At 40.8% G+C, this 21,273-nt stretch overlaps 2 protein-coding genes across 7 annotated transcripts; one reads left to right on the forward strand and one right to left on the reverse strand.

The window, feature by feature from the left end:
• Positions 1–6,271: 6,271 nt before the first annotated feature.
• Positions 6,272–14,948, forward strand: LOC112075916 (ataxin-7-like protein 3). 6 transcript variants are annotated; one of them, XM_024142825.2, is made up of 15 exons: positions 6,272–6,321; positions 6,440–6,483; positions 7,077–7,143; positions 7,288–7,400; positions 7,530–7,662; positions 7,766–7,937; positions 8,060–8,160; positions 8,266–8,324; positions 8,893–8,938; positions 11,998–12,035; positions 12,124–12,192; positions 12,329–12,372; positions 14,022–14,093; positions 14,457–14,593; positions 14,680–14,948. In XM_024142825.2, exons 4-15 carry the CDS (start codon positions 7,350–7,352, stop codon positions 14,877–14,879), a joined length of 1,122 nt encoding a protein of 373 aa, XP_023998593.1. In that variant the 5' UTR covers positions 6,272–6,321; positions 6,440–6,483; positions 7,077–7,143; positions 7,288–7,349; the 3' UTR covers positions 14,880–14,948. The 6 variants fall into 6 exon arrangements, with proteins under 6 accessions (XP_023998593.1, XP_023998592.1, XP_023998595.1 ...); XM_024142824.2 differs by lacking the exon at positions 6,272–6,321 and having other exon boundaries at positions 6,472–6,687; XM_024142827.2 differs by lacking the exon at positions 6,272–6,321 and having other exon boundaries at positions 6,472–6,687; positions 8,266–8,288; positions 14,680–14,946.
• Positions 14,949–18,257: 3,309 nt separating this feature from the next.
• LOC112075917 (transmembrane and ubiquitin-like domain-containing protein 1) lies at positions 18,258–21,246 on the reverse strand. Its single transcript, XM_024142829.2, has 3 exons — positions 21,145–21,246; positions 19,004–19,575; positions 18,258–18,884 (listed from the first exon to the last, which is right to left on the reverse strand). The coding sequence occupies exons 2-3, from the start codon at positions 19,558–19,560 to the stop codon at positions 18,515–18,517; spliced, it is 927 nt and encodes a 308-aa protein (XP_023998597.1). The 5' UTR covers positions 19,561–19,575; positions 21,145–21,246; the 3' UTR covers positions 18,258–18,514.
• Between the last annotated feature and the right edge of the window lie 27 nt (positions 21,247–21,273).

Consider the following 21,273-nt stretch of genomic DNA (forward strand, 5'->3'; position numbering starts at 1 on the left):
TTCTGAACATTTCACATTCCTTAAATAAAGTGATGATCCTCGACCTTAACAGGAACAATTTTTACCTTGGATTTAAATGTCAGGAATTGAGAAACTGAGTGTAAAATGTAATTAGCTAAAGGTGTATGTAAACTTCCAAAACTTCAGAACTGTGGCTTAAACTGCATACTATGTACTCAATCGTTGCAATACTATTTAGTACATACCATTTAGTAAAAAAGTATGCCATATGCCACCGCCACAACGTAGTAGCGACTCCTGAATTGGATGAAGAGTGGGGTGGGACCAAGTGCGGGTAGATTTTTCCAAAATTCAACGACATGCATGCAATATCTATTTTATATAAATAGTTTATTTCCATTGGATAATTTCTGTAAAACTCGCAAAATAGAATAGGAATGGAGTTATAGCCTACTCAGCCTAGTTATAGGCAGACTATCACATTCGACCCGTAGCCCCATTAGAATCTATGCCTATTTAAAAAGGTCTGGAAGACAGAAAAAATATAATTTTGTTATTCACATATTTATTAGTGAAACCCAATACCTAGTACAGCAAAGCAAAAACATTTTCACATGTTCAAATCAAAAGGCTATTGCATAGAAAAACATGGATAGCAATCGCAAATTCAGATTCACTGGAAACAGCAACATAATAACTACAGCAACTTATCATTGGAACAAGATCGAATGAACTGCTAAAGGCTGATCCCATAAAGTAAATAAATAGGTAGCCTAGCCTACACAACTAAAACAAATCCATATGTTCAAAATCAAAAGGCCTGGATTTAAACGATGGCATCAATAATGACAACATCCTGAGTCCCCGGTGCAGACACATTAGAAAAGAGCTCTGAGGAAGGCCCAAGAGAACAATTAAAAAACGTTTCAGGGAGAAAACAAAAATCCACTTTTTGATTAAAAAAATTATAATAATAAAGTTCTTTTTCAAAGATGTAACCTACGATGCATACAATGATTAGTTTAAGAAGAAACAAAAACGACCTTAGCCTACATTTGAACACTAACCGCAGAGTCCTTTGCTAATTCGGCATCTTCACAATTAAGTTTCTAGTTTTGTGTTCGGTCCCTATTTCTCGTTCAAGAAGCCAATCAACTTGCAGCCCACCTCTTCAAAATGCATCGTGGAAAAGTGTGGATTGTATATAAACATACTCGATTTCAAAATTCACATATTAAAACAATATTATTTTGTTAAATACTGACAATGCCTTCGTGCGCGATTGCGCTGTTTCCCGCTATTTGTCGATTTCGCTAGTGCATCCCCATTTCCAGTGGTGTAAAAGTAGCCTAAAGTAAGTAAAAGTAAAAATACTTTAAAGTACTACTTTAACTAGTTATTTGCGTATTTTTACTTTACTTTAACTATTTTATTTTTTGACAACTTTTACTTACACTAGATTCCTAAAAGAAAATAATGGTACTTTTTACTCCATGCATGATGCCTGACAGCCCAAAAGTACTCGTTACATTTTCAATGCTTGCAGGACAGGAAACAGAACATTTCTGGTCATCCCCTAACTGCGGCCTGATTGGTGGACTCACTAAACACATATGCTTTGTTTGCAAAAATATGGTCTGAGTGTTGGAGTGTGCTCCTGGCTATCCATAAAATAAAAACAAAAAAATTGTAAGCTGGTTGGTTTGGCTTAATATCAATACTTTTAAATGAATTTATACTTTTACTTTTCATAACTTCATACAGTAATATTTTAGCAAATGAATATTTACTTTTGAAAAGTTTCATTTAAAACCAAATACCTTTAGACTTTTGCTCAAGTACGTATTTTACTGTGTAACTTTCTCTTTACTTGAGTCATTTTCCTATTAAGGGTATGCTCAAAATATGACCAACTGGGTTACTTTTTTCCACATGCCCCATATCTAATTGATTTGTCAAAGGCCCAAACGACATCCAGGCATGTTAAAGTATAATCGACTTTTCGAAATGTTGCTTACTAATTAAACTTTACTAATTTCACATACTCAAACGGCCTACTATTTTGACGGCAAGTATGGGTAATTCAGACACTGTACTTGGGTTGCAACACTGTTTGCTTAGTTTCTAGTCAACAAGAAAACCCTTCTCACCAACTCCATTATCATCTTATTGGGAAAATTTCCTTTTTTTTTTCCTTTCTTTTTTTTATTGGTTCCCCCCTTTGTTAACTTTGAGAGAATTGACTCTGTAGGTGTACTTACCCTTACAAATAGTACTAAAAACAAATGTTTATGCAAGAGATGAATGCTTTAGTCGTTTTTTGGTCACATTTTTCTAAATTTTTCTGTCAGATCTTAACATACTGCCACTCCCACCAAACCCCTGATGGCGTATTCCAACAAAAAGCTCTTGCTGCTGGCTCGTTTGGGAGGTATACAGGGGAAGTAACAATGACACCTGGGCTGCAAATCAAGAAGGTGCCACAAACACCTTAATCAATAGGAGAGACCTGGAGAGAGAGTGGTCAGTATACAAGTGAGTATGATAGACAAATGTGCTAATCATGGTAAATGTTTGCTAAATGGTGATATCAGCCAGAGGAGGTTTTATTATGATGGTCTTTTTTCATATCGAAGAAAATATGGGAGATCTCAATTTTGTATAATTTAGTGATCCTTAGTATTGAAACTGTTTTCTCTAAGAGGAAAACGTTCATGAGACAAATGAGCTTGAATTGGAGACTATCCATTTGAGAAGCATGGCCAATAGATGAGATTTTATCATTGTCTCCACATGAGCTATTAATGTCTCAGTATTTATTGCCGCCAGAAAAGCCTTTTTGAGCATCAAAGAAGATATATACCAGTGATTTAATAAAGTAACTTAAGTAAACACTTTCACAGTACTAACTTAAGAATTTTTTGGGTATCTGTACTTTACTTTACTATTTATATTTTTGACTTACCTTTTACTTCACTACATTCCTTAAGAAATATTGTACTTTTTACTTAACACCAAGTGCTCGTTCATTTTGAAATGCTTAGCAGGACAGGAAAATAGTCCAATTTTACCGCACTTATCAACACATCCTGGTCATCCCTACTACCTCTGATCTGGCAGACTCAACTAAACACACATGAAATCTGTTTTGTAAATGATGTTTCTGAATGTTGGAGTGTGGCAGGTGGCTTTCTGTAAATAAATACAAGATATGGTGCCATCTGGTTTCTTTGATATATGTTTGCAAAAATTGAAATATTTATACTTTTTACTTTTAATTACTTCAGTATATTTAACCAATAACTTTTAGACTATTACTAAAGTAGAATTTTTACTGAGTGACTTACTTGAGTAATTTTCTATTAAGGTATCTTTTAACTTTTACTCAAGTATGACAATTGGGTACTTTTTCCATCACTGGATATACAGGTTGAAGTTTTAGCATACAGCTTAGCCAAATACATTTACCCACATTTTTCACATTCCTGACCATTTAATCCTAGTAAACATTCTGTCTTAGGTAGTTAGGATAACACCACTTTTAATTTAAGAATGTGTAAATGTCAGAAATAATAGTAGAGAGAATGATTTATTTCAGCTTTTATTTCTTTCATCACATTCCAGTGGGTCAGAAGTTTACATACACTCAATCAGTATTTGGTAGCATTGCCTTTAAATTGTTAGCTTTGGTTCACGTTTGGTAAGGCCTTCCACAAGCTTCCTCAATAAAGTTTGGGTGAATTATTTGGGGCATTCTCCTGACAGAGCTGGTGTAACTGAGTCCAGGTTGTAGGCCCGTTTACTTGCTCGCACGACGCTTTTTCAGTTCTGGGCCGCAAAGATTTCTATAGGATTTGAGGTCAAGGGCTTGGTGATGGCCACTCCAATACCTTGACTTTGTTGTCCTTAAGCCATTTGCACAACGTGGAAGTATGGCTTGGGGTCATTGTCCATTTGGAAGACCCATTTGCGAAGCCAAGCTTCACTTCCTGACTGACGTCTGTTGAGATGTTGCTTCAATATATCCACAATTTCCTCCTCATGAGTGGTATCTACTTTGTGAAGTGCACCAGTCCCTCCTGTCAGAAAGGCAACCCCAACAACATGATGCTGCACCACTGTTGCCTTCACGGTTGGGCATGGGTTTCTTCGGCTTGCAAAGCCTCCCCTTTTTCCAAACATAACGGTGTCATTATGGCGTAACAGTTCTATTTTGTTTCATCAGACCAAGGAAATTTCTCAAACGTCGATCTTTGTTCCCATGTCAGTTGCAAACCGAGTCTGGCTTTTTTAATGGCTGTTTTGGAGCAGTGGCTTCTTCCTGCTGAGCGGCCTTTCAGGTTATGTCATATAGGACTCGTTTTAACTGTGGATATAGATCTTTGTACCTGTTTCCTTCAGCATCTTCACAAGGTCCTTTGCTGTTATTTCTGGATTGATTTGCACTTCTTTCGCCCAAAGTACGGTTCATCTCTTGGTTCAAAGGTGACTGACAGTCTATTTATTTATGCTACATAGAAATGCGTCCAAGCTTTTTTGGGGGACAATTTCAAGGGTCTTTGTGGAGCAAGTCCAAGACAATTCTGTTTGACTTATGTTGGTTCTCATGTTGATTTTTCAGTTTAGATTTGTTCATCCACTGGCCTGTTGAACAGAATAAATAATGAGTGTTTCTTCGTGGTATCAAAGGAATATATTGTTTATCGATTAAGAGTTTTTGCTTGCCACTCTTACAGAGTAGTTATTTTTGCCCGGACTGCAGATATGAGATTTAATTCCAAACAGATTTAATATTGGTTTTGATTTCTTCCTTGAACCACTGTTTTACACTTCTATTTGATCTAAATCTGATTTAATTAATTTGTTTTAATAATGTTGAGGGCTGTGGTCAGTTCCATTTGAAATCAGGAATAGATTGAAATGGATCCATTTAGTTCTTCTAAATAAAATAAAATTGACCCCAACCCCGATATTCTTTTAGTCGAAGTATCCCAAAAAAGCTTTGCACTTAATGTAAGCCTGTCCCATACTTCCTGTGGTCAACTGTTCAGCCCCTTCATGTGTTTGTGTGAGAGCGACAGCATTGGTGTGTGCTGTCTGCATCCTGTGTTTGACTGTGGCTTTGATTATCTACCCTTCTCCATGTGTGTACTTCTCTACTCCCCAAGGATTAAAAAAACATTTGCTTGGTGAGAGAATGGGCTAGACGGAGTTCCTAAACATGTTTCTTACACCAGTCGCATGCTTTTAAATCCTTGAGGGGCAGTGAACGAGTTTGCACTTAGGGGAGAAGGGTACAGAACCCGACTGCAATCTGTGAAGGATGTATGTGCCTGCGTGGTGTAGGAGGCACATCTCATCCCATTACCACACAAATACCTTGATGTAGATTTTTGTAATGTTCTTATCTCAAAATGATTGAAGCCGAGTCATGTGTGGTCCTGTTGGTTACCAGCACAAGGCCAGATGCGTTAAGACGACCCACTGGACAGGTTATGTCATAAGTTTAACTTGTTTCCAGGACAGTACAATGGGTTAACAATGGCCCCAGTTTTAAATGGGACTGAGTTAGTCCATTTCTAAATCTCATAATTGTTGACTGARTAACACCAGCATGGTGGGCTATATATGATTTGGTGAAGGGAATGTGGGAAATATTATGGAGGGTGGGATACTGGATTCGGGAAAAGGGATTTGGGGAAAGGTGTTGCCAATGGGGATACAACATACTGTTGAATGGTATTTGTAAATATTGCTTTTTTTGTATTGTGTGGAATTACTTTGATTTGTAGTTTGATTTATTTGGCCAAGTCTTGTCAGTGGCTCCATCTGAGGCGTGAGTCCATTGCTTGCAGGGGAAACGTTTTTGATTGTATTTGTCCGTTTTAGTTATCTCTCCCCATGTTGGTTTCTTTGTATAAATGACTAAATGAGAACGGCTTTACAGATTTGTACTGCTGATCATTTGACACATTTTTGATGTTTTCTATAGCGGAGGGTGTCATGTCCCTGCTATTTAAGCATTTGGCAAATAAACTTGGTCTTTAATAAAGTATACATATTGCATTCATTATTTTTTACATATGATTGTAGGTGTTATGTGATGGACGTTGAAGACAATTGCCTACTGATAATGGAACACCTCAAATAATATGTTCGAAATGCCGACCAAACAAGTGTCCTAAATAAATGCATAAATTAGAATTTCGTCAGATACTTACAACTAGCTATACCCTAATCTGTGATTTGGTTGTTTCATGAGAACTAATCAATACACGATAACCGTGATTATTTCACCTCTTCCCTTTCCGTCAATAACAAATGGCCACTCGCGAGAGGGGGCGGATCCAGACATCCGAGGTTTTTTCTATTTAATTATTGCATATCCAATTATAAATAAAATGTATGCGCTTAAGTACAGTCACTTGAGTTGATTAGAAGTTAATTTCCTTTCTCTGCCATTTTCCCCCTACTTTAGGCCAAGTAAAACGGCACGGAGAACCTCGGTGATCGTTTAGTGAGGTCTGTTAGGAAGGAAAATGGCAGCCTCTTTTTACATTTTCTTATTTCCCTTTGACTGCTCTGCTGGATCACATTTTAATGACTAGCTAATAGCTACAACAACATGTATCATCCTAGCTAGATACAATGTAGCAAAATAATCTGTTGTCAATGTCCAGCTAAACTGTAACGGCTAACGGTTCAATCGTAGATTGGTCGTTGATGGTGAGTGCGAGCTGACCAGTATGATATTCTCTGTAAAGAAATCATTGAAATAAGTGTACGTACCCTTATTAGTAAGATTATGTACAATGAGCTGATTTGTTAGCTAGCTATGTTTTTGCTATCGGTAGCAGATATTAGGAAAATATTTGTTTTGCTAACTAGATMGCTAATTAGCTGTCTATCAGTTGTTACTGCGTTCTATCCTAGCTAATATCGAACGTTAGCGCAAGCTAGCACGTAGTAGCTAGCCGTGTCTTAATGCTCACTCTAGTCTCTAGACAATACAACTGTTCTGGCTTTATTTTCGTTTTTGTTCTGTCTTGTATTGTGTAGCCGCAACACCAAATTTACTAATTCAGTGAAATGTATTTGTTTATTTGTTTCAACAGCTAACCAAAACAATATCAGGCAGTCACCTCTGCCAACTATTAGCGAAGAAGAAGTCGGTGCTCCTTTGTAAGTGTTGATTCAGTCTCACTCTGGGACTTTTGTGGGGTTTTGTCCAATAAATGGATAATCTCTTGTCTCATCACTTATTTTTTATTGTTTGAATGACTGAGTTATTTTAAATCACAAMATGTGTTTATTTCCTGTTTTCAGCTCTGTTGTCCCCCATAGCTGTGCCATGTAGAAGGCAGTGATTCGCCCTTAAACTTTTGCAAATGAAAATGGAGGATATGTCTCTGTCGGGCCTGGACAACACCAAGCTAGAGGTGAGTAGTGGACTACACTTTCACCATCCTATCATGTTTGGTGGTAGTTGTCCTGCTTTAAAACAGGAAGTTGCTCATGTAGTTTCCTTTCCTTTGTGACTCTGCTGTATTTTTTGCTGCCCTCCACAGGCCTTGGCTCAGGACATCTACTCGGACCTGGTGGAGGACGCCTGTTTGGGCCTGTGTTTCGAGGTGCATCGTGCTGTCAAACAGGGCTACTTCTTCCTGGATGACACGGACCAAGAAAGCATGAAGGACTTCGGTTAGGACCAGAGTGCTTTCTCCTGGGTTTGGTTATCTGGTTCATCTCTCTGCCTTTAATTTGTTAGTTTATCTTTCATGTATGTTCTCGCCTTGCTCCGTAGAAATCGTTGACCAACCAGGAGTGGACATTTTCGGGCAAGTGTACAATCAGTGGAAAAACAAGGARTGTGTGTGTCCSAACTGCAACCGGAGCATTGCTGCGTCCCGCTTTGCCCCTCATCTGGAGAAATGCTTGGGCATGGGGCGCAACAGCAGCCGCATCGCCAACCGCAGGTCAGCAAGGGGCACTGGACATGGACAGTGGACACTACACTACAATGTGACATAGAAAAYAAACCAATACATTCCTCAAGTGAATGGGCAATTCTGATMATTTTCTTGATATTGGTCTACAGAATAGCAAGCAGTAACAACATGAACAACAAATCAGAGAGTGATCAGGAAGACAATGATGACGTCAATGACAATGACTGGTCGTATGGCTCAGAAAAAAAAGGTGAGAATTTAACAAGTGTGAATCCCTGTCTGAATGTTTTTTTGTGACTGTAGCTGAACAAGCACATCTATGCTTGTCTTACTCCCCTCTATTTTCCCTCTGCAGCTAAGAAGAGAAAGTCAGATAAGGTATTTTTACATTCTTTGAAACAACATGTACCTTTGGTAAGTTTCATTGCTGTGGAGATATTTATTCATGTTTTGTATGTTGTGTTTTTGTCCACATGTAATTGCAACGAGGCCAATAGATAAAAAATAACCTTAAGGATTTCTGGTATCCCTCTGTCCTTTCTGCTAGGGCCGGGATGATACCAGTATCGCATTACTCGTTAGTATCGTGGCAAGGAAACTTCTTTAGGAAAACAGCCCCAATGTTGGAAACAAACATCATTAAGTTGTTATCCAGTCACATTTATTTATTTTACAAGCTATAGTGCACATTTTTACAAACGGCAGCTTTTTAAAGGACCAAATAGTTTGCTCTGCTTTGGTTGAATATTTCCCATGGATTTCTTTTGTTGCCATACTGGTATTGTCACAGACCTACTTTCTGCTTACAAGCATGGCAAGGATGAACATTGAGATTTTTTAAACAAATTCAATTGGATCAAGGGGTGTGTGCTTCACTTTTCCTGTTTCATGCTTCGCATGAAATCATGCTTGTGATATGTTAATCTAGATCAGTGTGAATATAAATTGACGGTTTTTCTCTTTTTGTGTATTATTTCCTTAGAATCCAAATTCACCCAGAAGATCAAAATCTGTAAAGCATAAAAATGGTGAGTATAACGTTAACGTAAACTCACTCCATTCCGTACAAATGTGCGCCACTGCAACATTCAAACGAGGCTACAAAKAAAACTAATGGGACTGTGTTGACTTCAAAATTGGGGGTGTGAACTACGTTTCTATTCAAGCGTTGATCAACATGGTAATGGCTCTATAGTATTGGAGAAAAGTAGAAAAAACAGACCCTCCGTTACATCGTGACGTGTCATGCCGTAACGTACAGCACGCATAAAGCTACTATTTCTCTTACAATCTCTCTCCACCAGGTGTAGCACTTCTCTCATCCTTTAAAAACAAGAAATGGACAGTGACGGGGGTAAGGGGGGATACCTAGTCATTTTTTGCGTCATCATTGCATGCGATCATCATTCTCAAAGCCGCTGTTTACTTCTAAGATCACTTTAGCACCGCCCTAAAAACCCGATTCAAATTCAACACAAACCTTCAACACAAACCTTCAAATAGGTATGTAATGACACTTTATATAAACTCTTTATAGTGTTTTATTTACATTTAAAGGTGATAAGTTGGACAGATCGAGTGAAAAAAAGCAATTTTCCCACACATCTCTCCGTCTCACTATCACGCATTAGTTTCGCTTCCCCACCCGCCATTTTTTTAAAGACCCGACGGAGCTCAATGCCTGGTTGAATTATSYAGAAACGGGCAGCGTGGGGGGTCATGTAATTGATTCTGTTGGAAAGGGGAGAAATTGTGCTTTACAATGGTATTGACATTACAGTTGATCTGGACGTATTACGTTTTTGGGGCGCTAAAATAAGGTCAATTGTACGGACCAAGGCGATGTACACATGTGAGTGAGTTTACGTTACCTCTTAGAACCAATGTAAGATGGAGGTGAAGTGACATTCTATAAGCTGTGTGTCATTTACATTAACTGAATCCTGACTGCATAATGCATTTCCCATCTGGAATGTAAATATTTTCCAATTGAAACACATGATTAGAATGGCATTTTTATTTTTTAATCTTAGTGGCAATAAGCAGTTAAAACAATAACAAGGCATCGTCCCCACCCCTTATTCTGTACAAAGCTGAGAGATTGTGCTAGAAACTTTTTACCACTCAAATTAATAGTAGGAGCTATGGATGCAAGGACTGACCATTGTGATATCAAAGTTATAGTTTTGAGGCTGTATAGTGTTTTGTTAAAAAACATTGGAGTACAACAAGTTCTGATGGGGTATGACAGTTTAAGTTATATTCTTCAAGAATCAATGGGTACATATCATTAATTTATAAATCCTAAAATGGATGTAGCAACTGCAGATTGCCCCTTTTTTTTATTTTTATGTAATTTGTCTATCATTTCTCAATCAGCATTTATTTTACTGAAATTCACAATGATATTCATACTAAATTGCATACATTTCTGTTTATATAATGCATTCTGATATACAGAATATTATATGTGTATGGTCTCATGGTGTTTTGTTTGTCGGGAGTTGTGGGAATGTTCTAGAGTCCAGACTCTCTGTAGCCTTGAAATGGAAGTGTGTAGGTGAAGTCGAACATAGAGCCCACTCCTGAATACACCCAATTTATGGCCCTACTTTGTGTGTGTTTGTGTGCATGAAAGTTTTAGAGTAGTTGRTTGAATGGTTGGGGATGTTTTACACTCTGGTCGTTTCAGYATTGCTGGGGCCAAAGCCTTGTTGCAGATCAGGAAGCTCCRTGCRTGCYGTTGAGAGATGATGCATTTCCTCAGTGATCGGAAGGGGCTGATTACTGCCAGGCCAGCTCTATAATGCCCTCCCCCACTTCAATGTAGGGTCAAAGGTCAACCCGAGAAGAATCTGGGAAAGAACCCTGYCGSTTTRGGGATAGTATATCAGGAAAAGAGTGCCTGGAGTTTGAACTTTCATTCCTAAGGAAATTAACCTTAGCAGAGACCCAGGGTGTCTCCAAAATCCTCTATTGAGAATGTTAATGTGGCCTTCTGGATTCTTCACGATAGATGGCCATTGAAGGAGTCTGCTGCTTAAATCCAGGTCAAATGCACAATGTTAGCAGAATAGACGTAGTACAGTATGAAAAGGATCAGAAGCAGCATTGAAGATGAGGATAAGCAATTAAGATATCAGGCAAAGGCCGACTCTTTGTGCTCCACAGTCTCCTGTTTGCTTGATGATTTTAATTTGACATGGATCATGGTGCAAAGCTAATGAGCTGAGAATGACTTACAGGAAGCTGACAATTGTGTGCAATAAATCACAGTTCAGCCTCCAGTTTTCAGTTCTTTGTATGTAATATATSAATKTATTTTCTGTATTGTGTTATATATTGTTTAACTAGTTCAACAYTTGAGTGAAAAAATCATGTCAGATGATAGTCTGGTCCYGGTAATGATAGACTACAGTCAGGTCTCTAAAGCAGACCAGCTGCTTATCTCTTAGTTTCTCAGGTGACTCAACAAGTCCTCTTGTGCATTATCCTATCCATTATCTACTTGACATATTCATGCTTTTGTTTGCATTATTATTATTTTTTGTCGTTTTGTATCATGTCTTCATTGATTCTTGATTTCCTGATTGTCCATGTTTCTTTAAATGGAGCTGATATGAAACAGTGCTGCTATCTTCTATGGAGCGTCAAGGATGTTCCAATGTAATAAATGACCTGAACTCAATCCACACCAGTTTGATCGACCTGTCATTTGTGGCTTTGGCCCTTAAAGTGCTGCTCAATTTCAATCACAGATTGATTAAAYCATTMAAATATATTTTGCCTTATGCTTATGCATAAATATGCTTGCTTTTGCAGCACGTAYATAATAATCAATTATGWTCTCTTACCTCACTGGTCAATAGCTAGAGAGACCTTTGCTTCATCCCGTCATAAACTGTAMATTTTACGTATKTTTTCTCAGACATAGGAATCAATTGTTTGTGACATGTAATATTGTGGATATTGCACTAAATGTAATCACTGCTGTATTTCATGGTTGGTGGTGGTTGTGTGCATCATCTGTGTCTTTGGGAGTCAGTGGCAAGTAGAYTGATRGATCATATGCTGTTCTCTTTTTCAGGGGAGCTTAGTAATAGTGTCAATGCAGATCCATACAAGGTAACCAGAATCCATTTTTCTGATGGTTCACACCTACATATCTATTAGTGTGTTGATGTCTGTTATCGTTYTCTCTCCMTCACTGCAGTACAACTATAACACTGGCATCAATTACGAAACTTTAGGCCCTGACGAACTGAGGTCTCTGTTGACAACAGTGAGTCATTTTCATTTATCCATTCTACCATCCATCCACAAGTCTAACTGTATATCGGATCACATCTAAAATCTCAAGACATTTATCAGCGGTGTGTATGACTGGCTTCTCTAACTACACTGCCCCCTGTCTGCAGCAATGTGGAGTGATCTCGGAGCACACCAAGAAGATGTGCACCAGGTAGGGATTACTCTGCACGCAGACTCAGCACATGCACCTCTAATAGTCTTGTCATTTCCACCTAACGTCCTATCAGCTACACGGAGTGCACACACATACCTTTATCACACAAACTCATTAATACATTTTGTTTCTCAAGCGCTGGCACTAGATGTTAGCTTGAGTCAAAGTTGCTGATTATGATCATGATGAGCCATTCAGGGTAGTACTGTGCCAGACAGACATCTTCCTGGAAGTTTGATGTCAATGTCAGTATGTCCTGTGTCCATCCCTCAGCCTGCCCCTTACTATGGACCTTACCAGGTTCTCAGAGGTGTTTGTTAAACTAGCTAGTCAGGAAGGTCTTCCGTGACTTGAATGACGTGTGTTCCGGACAAGTGGTAAACCTGTGGCCCAACTCCATTATGGAGGCTGCCAACAGACACTCATGGTTACTGTTCTGSATGTTGTTTCCGTGAGACCTTTAACATGATCAGTTTCATTGGTGTGTTGTGATCATGTGTAGTTGGGACTGATTTTTGGGGTACACAAGTGGCAACTCTATATGATTCTCAATTATTTTCCATTTCCTTTATAACATACAGTATTTATTAGATGATTGGGGTCAGTAATTGGCCAATTTTCTTTAAAAAAATGTATACTGAACAAAAATATAAACTAAACATGTAAAGTGTTGGTCCCATTTTTCATGAGCTGAAATAAAATATCCTAGAAATGTTCCATACGCACAAAAAGCTTATTGTGTATATTAATTTGTTTACAACCCTGTTGGTGGGCATTTCTCCTTTGCCAAGATAATCCATCCACCTGACAGGTGTGGCATATCAAGAAGCTGATTAAACAGCATGATCATTACACAGGTGCACATTGTGCTGGGGAAAAAAGATTAGTCACACAACACAATTCCATAGATGTCTCTAGTTTTGAGGGAGCGTGCAATTGCCAGAGAATTTAATGTTTATTTCTCTACAATAAGCTACCTCCCAACGTTATTTTAGAGAATTTGGCAGTACATCCAACCGGCCTCACAACCGCAGACCACGTGTAACCACGTCAGCCCAGGACCTCCACATCCGGCTTCTTCACCTGCTGGATAATCTGAGGAGTGGGGGGGTATTTCTGTCTGTAATAAAGCCCTTTTGTGGGGGGGGGGGAAACGAATTCTGGCTCCCCAGTGGGTGGACCTACGGTATGCCCACCCATGGCTGCGCCCCTGCCCAGTTATGTGAAATCCATAGTTTAGGGCCTGATTTCCTTCTATGAACTGTAACCCGGTAAAACATTTGAAGTTGTTGCATGTTGCGTTTATATTTTTGTTCAGTATAATACCAAATTGTGTAAAATTAGTGAAACAATTCATATTTGATTGGACCAAACAACAGATATTTTCCAATTGGACTATGTAAGACCCTGATTGGACACTGCCTGCCTTACGTGGTGAGAGACTAACTGGACACTGTCAGTGAGCAAACATTCATCTCTAACCTCCAAACTCTGACACCTGACCCTTCATCTGATTGGTCACTGGCAGTGTCTGTTTCTGTCTCTCCCACTCTTGTCTCTGCCGTGGCCCTGGGTAGGCGGGGCCACTGTGCATTGTGGGCAGGTGTTTCTCAGGTGTTTGTAATGCCACGTTGTGTCCCTGCCAGGTCCCAGCGGTGCCCCCAGCACACGGACGAACAGAGGAGGGCCGTCAGGGTGTTCCTCCTGGGGCCGTCCGCGTGAGTGTGCCCCTCCCCCGCCCCTCAGACCTCCATTGGTTCTGACTGGTTTATTCCTAGAACTGATATATTCGATCTTGATTGGTGCCTGTGGTGTCCCTAAATGTACAGGTGTTTGCTTGAGGAGTTGTATTGAATGACTATGTATTTATTGTGGATGTTTTGTGCCAGTTAGATGGACAGGCCTTATCATTGAGGGTGGACTATGTTAGTTAGCTACTGTATGAGCACTCATGGGGCCAACTGTATGGCCTGGATGCGTACTACAGTAGGTGTGCTGTATGGCAGATTGAATGGCTCCACCATGTGTTCTGCTGCTGTCTCAGTGGCTGGTCTGATCTGAKCGGCTGTTGTCTCTGTCAGGTCGTCTCTGCYYGATGCAGACACGATGGTGGAGAGTGACTGCTACGACGCCTCAGACGGACAGGTTCTCATGAGTCGCCTACAGTGGGACGGATCCTCAGACATCTCCCCCTCCGATTCAGCCTCCTCCAAAGCCAGTAAGAGAACCGAATTCAGGTCCACATTCTGTACGTTCATTACAGTGGAAGTCGATCTCATCTCCTGCTCTCGATCTCTCTCCCAGGCACGAACAACTCAGACTCTAAGAAGCCCAAAAAGAAGAAGACGTCTCTTGGCCTAAACAGCACAGGAGGAGGAGGGGGCGGCAGTGGGAGTGGAGGGGGCAGTAGCTCCCAGAGTAGTCTAGTAGGCCTATCCAACAGAAAGAAGAAGCCCAAGCTTCCTGTTCCCCCTGCCCCCAGTATCTATGACAACCTAAACTAGGGTAGTCCCAGTCTGCCCCCCCCCCCCACACCGTACCCAGGAAGGTGACTGGAGGGTGACATGGAATTCTGAACCAAGCTTCATCCAGACAAGTCATGGTCTCATACCTAACAGAGGTACAGATGATAACCCATTAACTCACATCCACTCACTCACACATTAATATCAGCTCTGATTAGCCCAGGGGTTGTAACTTCTCTTTATTCATAAATGGACACAGCACCCCTTCATTTGAACGCAATTCTTAGTTGTTTGTTGTTGGACAATATTTTGCAATTCCAGTTATAAAGAAACATGGGTCATTGATTGTTCACTTTAATTGTGTTTTTGTTAATCAGTGATTTAGGCTTCAGACATGGACCAATCACACTCCGCTTTTTTGTACTCTGATCTGTTTTCTCCTGAAAACAAAACATTGCTTTCTTTTTGACTGTCTCTGTTTAGGAGGGGACTTGTGGACTAATTGCATCAACTTATGGCTACAGCTTTGTTATTAATGTGGTGGGGGATGTCAGTGCCATCTTGTTGTCTCACCAGTATTGGGGTACTTGATGGTGACTTTATCCGTACTAGCATTGTATTGCACAGTGGTGTATGTGTGGGTGTATGAATGTTTGTGTAAAGTTGACTGTTTTCCATGTTGTGGGCCTGTGTGTGATATTTCATTTGTTTTTAGATTACTATGCATCTCTGAATGTGCCATTGTGGTTGAGTCAGTATGTGTTATTTTGAATATTTAACTTTTTTGRTTTACATTGACTGTGTCAAGTGAGAATGTGTATTTAATGTCTTCACTCAGTAAATTGTAAATGCAGATGTTGACATGTATCATGGAGTGAGCCAGTGTGTTTTTGTATACCGATACATGTGGTATGATGACCTATGTAAAAGAATCATGATTTAATTGGATACTGTATACATACAYGGTAACCTCTCTACCATACACAGCTTAATGCTAAACAGTGCTTCTTCCCTGTCTATCTTTACTGTTTCATACTCAGTCTGAAGTTTCTACAACCTGCTTCTGCTGCAAATCACAATATCACTCTATACAAGTTGTAGATCTCGCATTGCTTCCTGTTGAATAATGCTATAGTATAGTCAACCTGCTTTTTTTCTCAATAATACTCTAGGTCAATCTGCATCACTTGACTTGCTTTCAAAGTCTGTCTCTGCTTATGTGCAGTGTCTATGCGCTTGTAGGAATTCAAATCAGCTGCCACTTGCAACAGAAGTGCCATGGCTGTTGCATGGGATATTTCAGACTGTTATTCTTGCCATTTTCAGTTTTACTCTAGCTAACGAGTTAAGTTTGATATATATTGTTATTCATTCCTGTTTGAGAGGCCCACCAGACTATATTTGCTAGGGAGAATCTTATATACCCTGAGCTTTCATTTAGAACATTCAGCCAGTGAGTAAGTATGACATCACTTTAATGTGCCCTAAAAGAATCAACCTTCAAGTGAAAAAACACCTATTTTGGGTATGGCTCATTTCATTTGTCCCTCTTTACTGACAGGATAAAGAACGGCCTGTATTTCTAATGCTGCGTAACTGTTTATTTGTGTGTGTCTCTGAACAATATGAGTGTGGACAAATGACGCAATAGAAAAGTGTCTTCACAAAACAAAACCCAACTTTTTTCATGCACGTGTGTGTGCATGTGCAAATATGTCAATTGTATATTAATGTGATGCACAGCTAGGTTTTCTTTATATCTCAGTTTCCCATGTGTACAGAGGTTTCTTTGTCTGAGTAAAATGAAGTGTCATTCAGATTTCTTGCATTCTGTCATTTTGTCCAATATCAGACATACTCCTTCTTTACACAGGGACTGATTGGTTTGAATGTCTTTAAATCTGAGGCCAGAGGAAAACAATCGAACTTAAGGGATAAAGAGATTTTCCCTCTCGTCTGTGTCAAATTCCCCAACAGAAATCCTGATGTGTCCGATGTGGTTTCATCCCATTCATTCAATGTACAGTAAATACATATTTACAGTATTTTCAAAACCAAACATGTTGCTTATTTTCATGCATTAACTTATATGGTTTAAAATAACTGAAGATATTAGTGTAGAGTAATTCAAGCAACAAAAATCCTTAAACTGTTTTGCCTTGCAATAAGGCAGTCGTTACAGTCCACAATAACTAAGGTGAAAGCTCATTCCCAAAGAACTGGAAAGAAAGTAGAAATAGAACCACCACTCCATACATAGCAAGTGGTTTCAAAGTTGCTCTCGAGTCAAGTCTTTAGTTATATAATCTTCATTTTGTTTCCGTTGCAAATGAGGAAATGAATTGCTCGTTCAAACACGTACTACAAAAAGACAAAACATTTCTGGAACGTTAACATGTATATAATGAAAAGAGTATGGGGCCATCATGTGAAGAAATGCATTATCCTAGGTCTAGATTCAATCAGATCAAGTGTTAACCGGCGATAGCTGACACGCATAGCTGAATTGTCGGCGGTGTAACGGCGTTGGGAGCTGTCAAATCGGTGAGTGGCTGCTCTTGATCATTATCACGAAGCCACGCCTGTCCTACTTGCATATGAAGTTCATAACGAGAACGTGTAGGCTAGATAGAAATTACGCTCAAATTGAAAATAATTAAAGTAAAGATTTCTAATCAGTCTCATCGAGGTGTAGATTACATCTCACATTCCATTGTTCGAACTTGTAAACGAGGCTCCGTGGTATTTACTTAAAGCAAAGCACGGTTTCGACTGCTACAGTTTTGCAGTTTAACGGACGCTCAGCCCAGAAGGACAATTTCCATACACGGCCACATAGATAAGTCAGATTTCAAAATTCCTAATAAGACACTTAGGTCATCACCTTTGTGCACAAAACATCCATTGAATTATTCAAATATTTGTAGCTGATGCCAACATTTTATATTCATCTGTCTGCCATGTTTTTGGATGACGTCTGCACTGCTCCCTGTGCGCACTGAGTGCTAGTGTGCATGTGATGCTGGTCTGTATAAACCGGATTCAACCCGGATATAGACAGACAACAATTGGCGTATGCAAATGTGAGTAGATAACCTTGAAAACAAAAGGCGGACATCTTGGACGCAGTCTCCAGTTATTATACCTCAGTGGATTTGACAGCACTAACACAGTTCCACCTCCCACACAACTTCTATACTTATGTCGGCTAAAGCGGATCTGATTGAATAGAGACCCTAATTTCTGAGAGCAACCTAACACAGAACAGGCTATGTGAAGCCAAACTGGCCAGAAGATATTGCTGACACAGTGGACCAAGCAGCCTGTGGTCCTGGGTGTGATGCTGATGGTTCTGCCCTATAAGGACCAACAGGAGCTAGACCCACTCAATGTTTTTCTGAGAAGCAAAATAACAGCTCATGTATTATCGCTGCTTCATACTAACAAACACACATTCCAGATAACTTGAATCTCTGCACATACAATCAATCTCACATTATGCTATTTGCTGGTGCATGCACAAACACAGGCACACCCACTCTTAGGATTCCAGTTGAGCTCTATGGTGTCTGAGGCAGAGGCCCCCTGACTCCATTCATCCTCCTGACACAGTTGTTATTCCTTCTCATTCTCATGCCCAGATGAGGGCCCTTCCATCCTGCCTCCTCTCCCGCTCACCGGCTGTGCATTCCAAAGATGAGGAAGCTGAAGAACACAGTGACTCCCACCAGGGAGATGGTAGCAGGGGCGGTGAAGAACTGACGGTAGTTGATGCGGAAGTACCAGACCACGGCTAACATCACCACGAACACAGGCACCACCAGGCTGCTGGTGCTCAGAGCCAGGCCTGCAGCCCTGATTCCCCCACTAGCCCCAGAGCGAGCTGCCTCCTCTGGGCTGGCCTCCCGCAGCACCTGGGACACGTGGCAGTGGATCACACTGTTGTGAGAGATGTTGAGGGAGAGCAGAGTCCGTTTGGGATCCTGAAGCAGCTGGCCCTGGTAGATCAACTTGATCTGACGCTCCCGCCCTGAGAAGTACTTACTAGAGGGGAGAAAGAAATGTCTCTGTAAGACTGTATGGGAGAGACATGCATGTTCAATAAATCAAAAAAGAAGGTTAACACAGAAAATGTATAATGAGAGCTGCCATTTCATACTAACCTCTTCAGTAGACCCACTGTATCCTTGGGACTCAGGACTGCCACCTCTTCTGTGTCATTCAGGAACTTCAAACGAACCGTGATGCTGGTGCAGGAGACCACTGGGCTCAGCTTCTGAACCTTGTCTTCTTCCTCATAGTCATCCTCTTCCTCATCATCTTCCTCATCATCAGGCTGGTATGTCTGAGGTTTCTTCCCCTGGATATTCAACAGCAGGTCAACTCCAGCCCCTGCAGTCCCCTCTCCTGTTCCCTCACCATCTTCCCTCTCAGACCCAGGCTCCCCCTCCTCTGGCTTGTTCTCTTGGGAGTGTGGAGGTGTTTGCTGCTCTGGGGTGTCTGCACTGGGTGGCCCTCCACTGTAACTGTCATGGCCCCCCAGCCCGATTAGAGAGGCGTGGGCCCCGACTGTAAGGATGGTGCTCAGGATGTGGTCTCCCCGATCTGCCACTTGCGTGGAGAGCCATGCCAGAACCAGGGCCAAGACCAGAAGTAACACACCGCTTACTGCAGCCACCTCGTCTCCCATCCCGTCCATTGTCAGTGCACACACCGCCATCTCTGTCCTTAGTGTCTGTTGAAAAGCAAAAGAGAAGTGAAATAAGTGCATAGATACATATGAGTAKAAAGCCTATGAGCAGAGACCTGTATTGCGACTGTCACTGTCAGGGACAGAGACCTGTATTACAACTGTCAGGGACAGAGACCTGTATTACATCTGTCAGGGACAGAGACCTGTATTACAACTGTCAGGGACAGAGACCTGTACTACAACTGTCAGGGACAGAGACCTGTATTACAACTGTCAGGGACAGCCAGACCTGTTATTACAACTGTCCAGGGACAGGAGACCTGTATTACAACTGTCAGGACAGAGACCTGTATATCAACTGTCAGGGGACAGAGACCTGTATTACAACTGTCAGGGACAGAGACCTGTACTAACAATGTCAGGGACAGAGACCTGTATTACAACTGTCAGGGAACAGAGACCTGTATACAACTGTCAGGGACAGAGACCTGTATTACAACTGTCAGGGACAAGAGACCTGTATTACACTGTTCAGGGACAGAGACCTGTATTACAACTGTCAGGGACAGAGACCTGTTTACAACTGTCAGGACGAAGGCCTGTATTACAACTGTCAGGGACGAGAGACCTGTATTACAACTGTCAGGGACAGAGACCTGTATACAACTGTCAGGACAGAGACCTGTATTACAACTGTCAGGGACAGAGACCTGTATACAACTGTCAGGGACAGAGACCTGTATCAACTGTCAGGTACAGAGACCTGTATTACAACTGTCGAGGGACAGAGAACCTGTATTACAACTGTCAGGGACAGAGACCTGTATACAACTGTCAGGGACAGAGACCTGTACTACAACTGTCAGGGACAGAGACCTGTACTTACAACTGTCAGGGACAGAGAACTGTATTACAACTGTCAGGGACAGAGACCTGTATTACATACTGTCACAGGGACAAGAGACCTGTATTACAACTGCAGGACAGAGACCTGTATACAACTGTCAGGGACAGAGACCTGTATTACAACTGTCAGGACAGAGACCTGTATACAACTGTCAGACAGAGACCTGTATTAACAACTGTCAGGGAACATGAACCTCTGTATTACAACTGTCAGGGACAGAGACCTGTATTACAAACTGTCCAGGGACGAGAGACCTGTATTACACACTGTCAGTGACAGAGACCTGTACTACAACTGTCAGGGACAGAGATTATAGTGCTACTTCCAAAGCAACGGTCTATAGTTGCAATCTTTGTCAAACAAAAGTTTACTAGTGCAGCACCAGTGCTAGACTGAATGTTCAACCGAAGGTAAAACACGTCCACTAAGTTTTATCTACTCCCAATTGTGCGCATTCCCGTTGGCGAGCGAACTTAGCTGAGGATACAGAAGAAAAATGTTTTCAATGTTATATCGTGAACGTTAGATAAGACATATTGGTAGGTTACTAGCTAGGTATTAGGTAAGCTAGCTAGCTAGTAATAGCAACAAGGACGACCTTCGTTTGCTAACTTTCACTACATTGTCAAAATGCTTTCTATAGATGTTCTTATTAAATGCACACACCAGTTATATGCGCATTTGAATATAAGAGGTGCGCTTACCTGCTATGTAGTCAAATCATGTTTGACGACATGCTACCATGCTAATTTAGCCACAGCCCCGATAATAAAACTGGAGTAGAGGGCCACATAAACACAGATGACGTTACGCCACCAGCACGTAGGTCGGTT

This window comes from Salvelinus sp. IW2-2015, unplaced genomic scaffold (assembly GCF_002910315.2).
Source record: "Salvelinus sp. IW2-2015 unplaced genomic scaffold, ASM291031v2 Un_scaffold3467, whole genome shotgun sequence".
NCBI lineage: Eukaryota > Metazoa > Chordata > Actinopteri > Salmoniformes > Salmonidae > Salvelinus > Salvelinus sp. IW2-2015.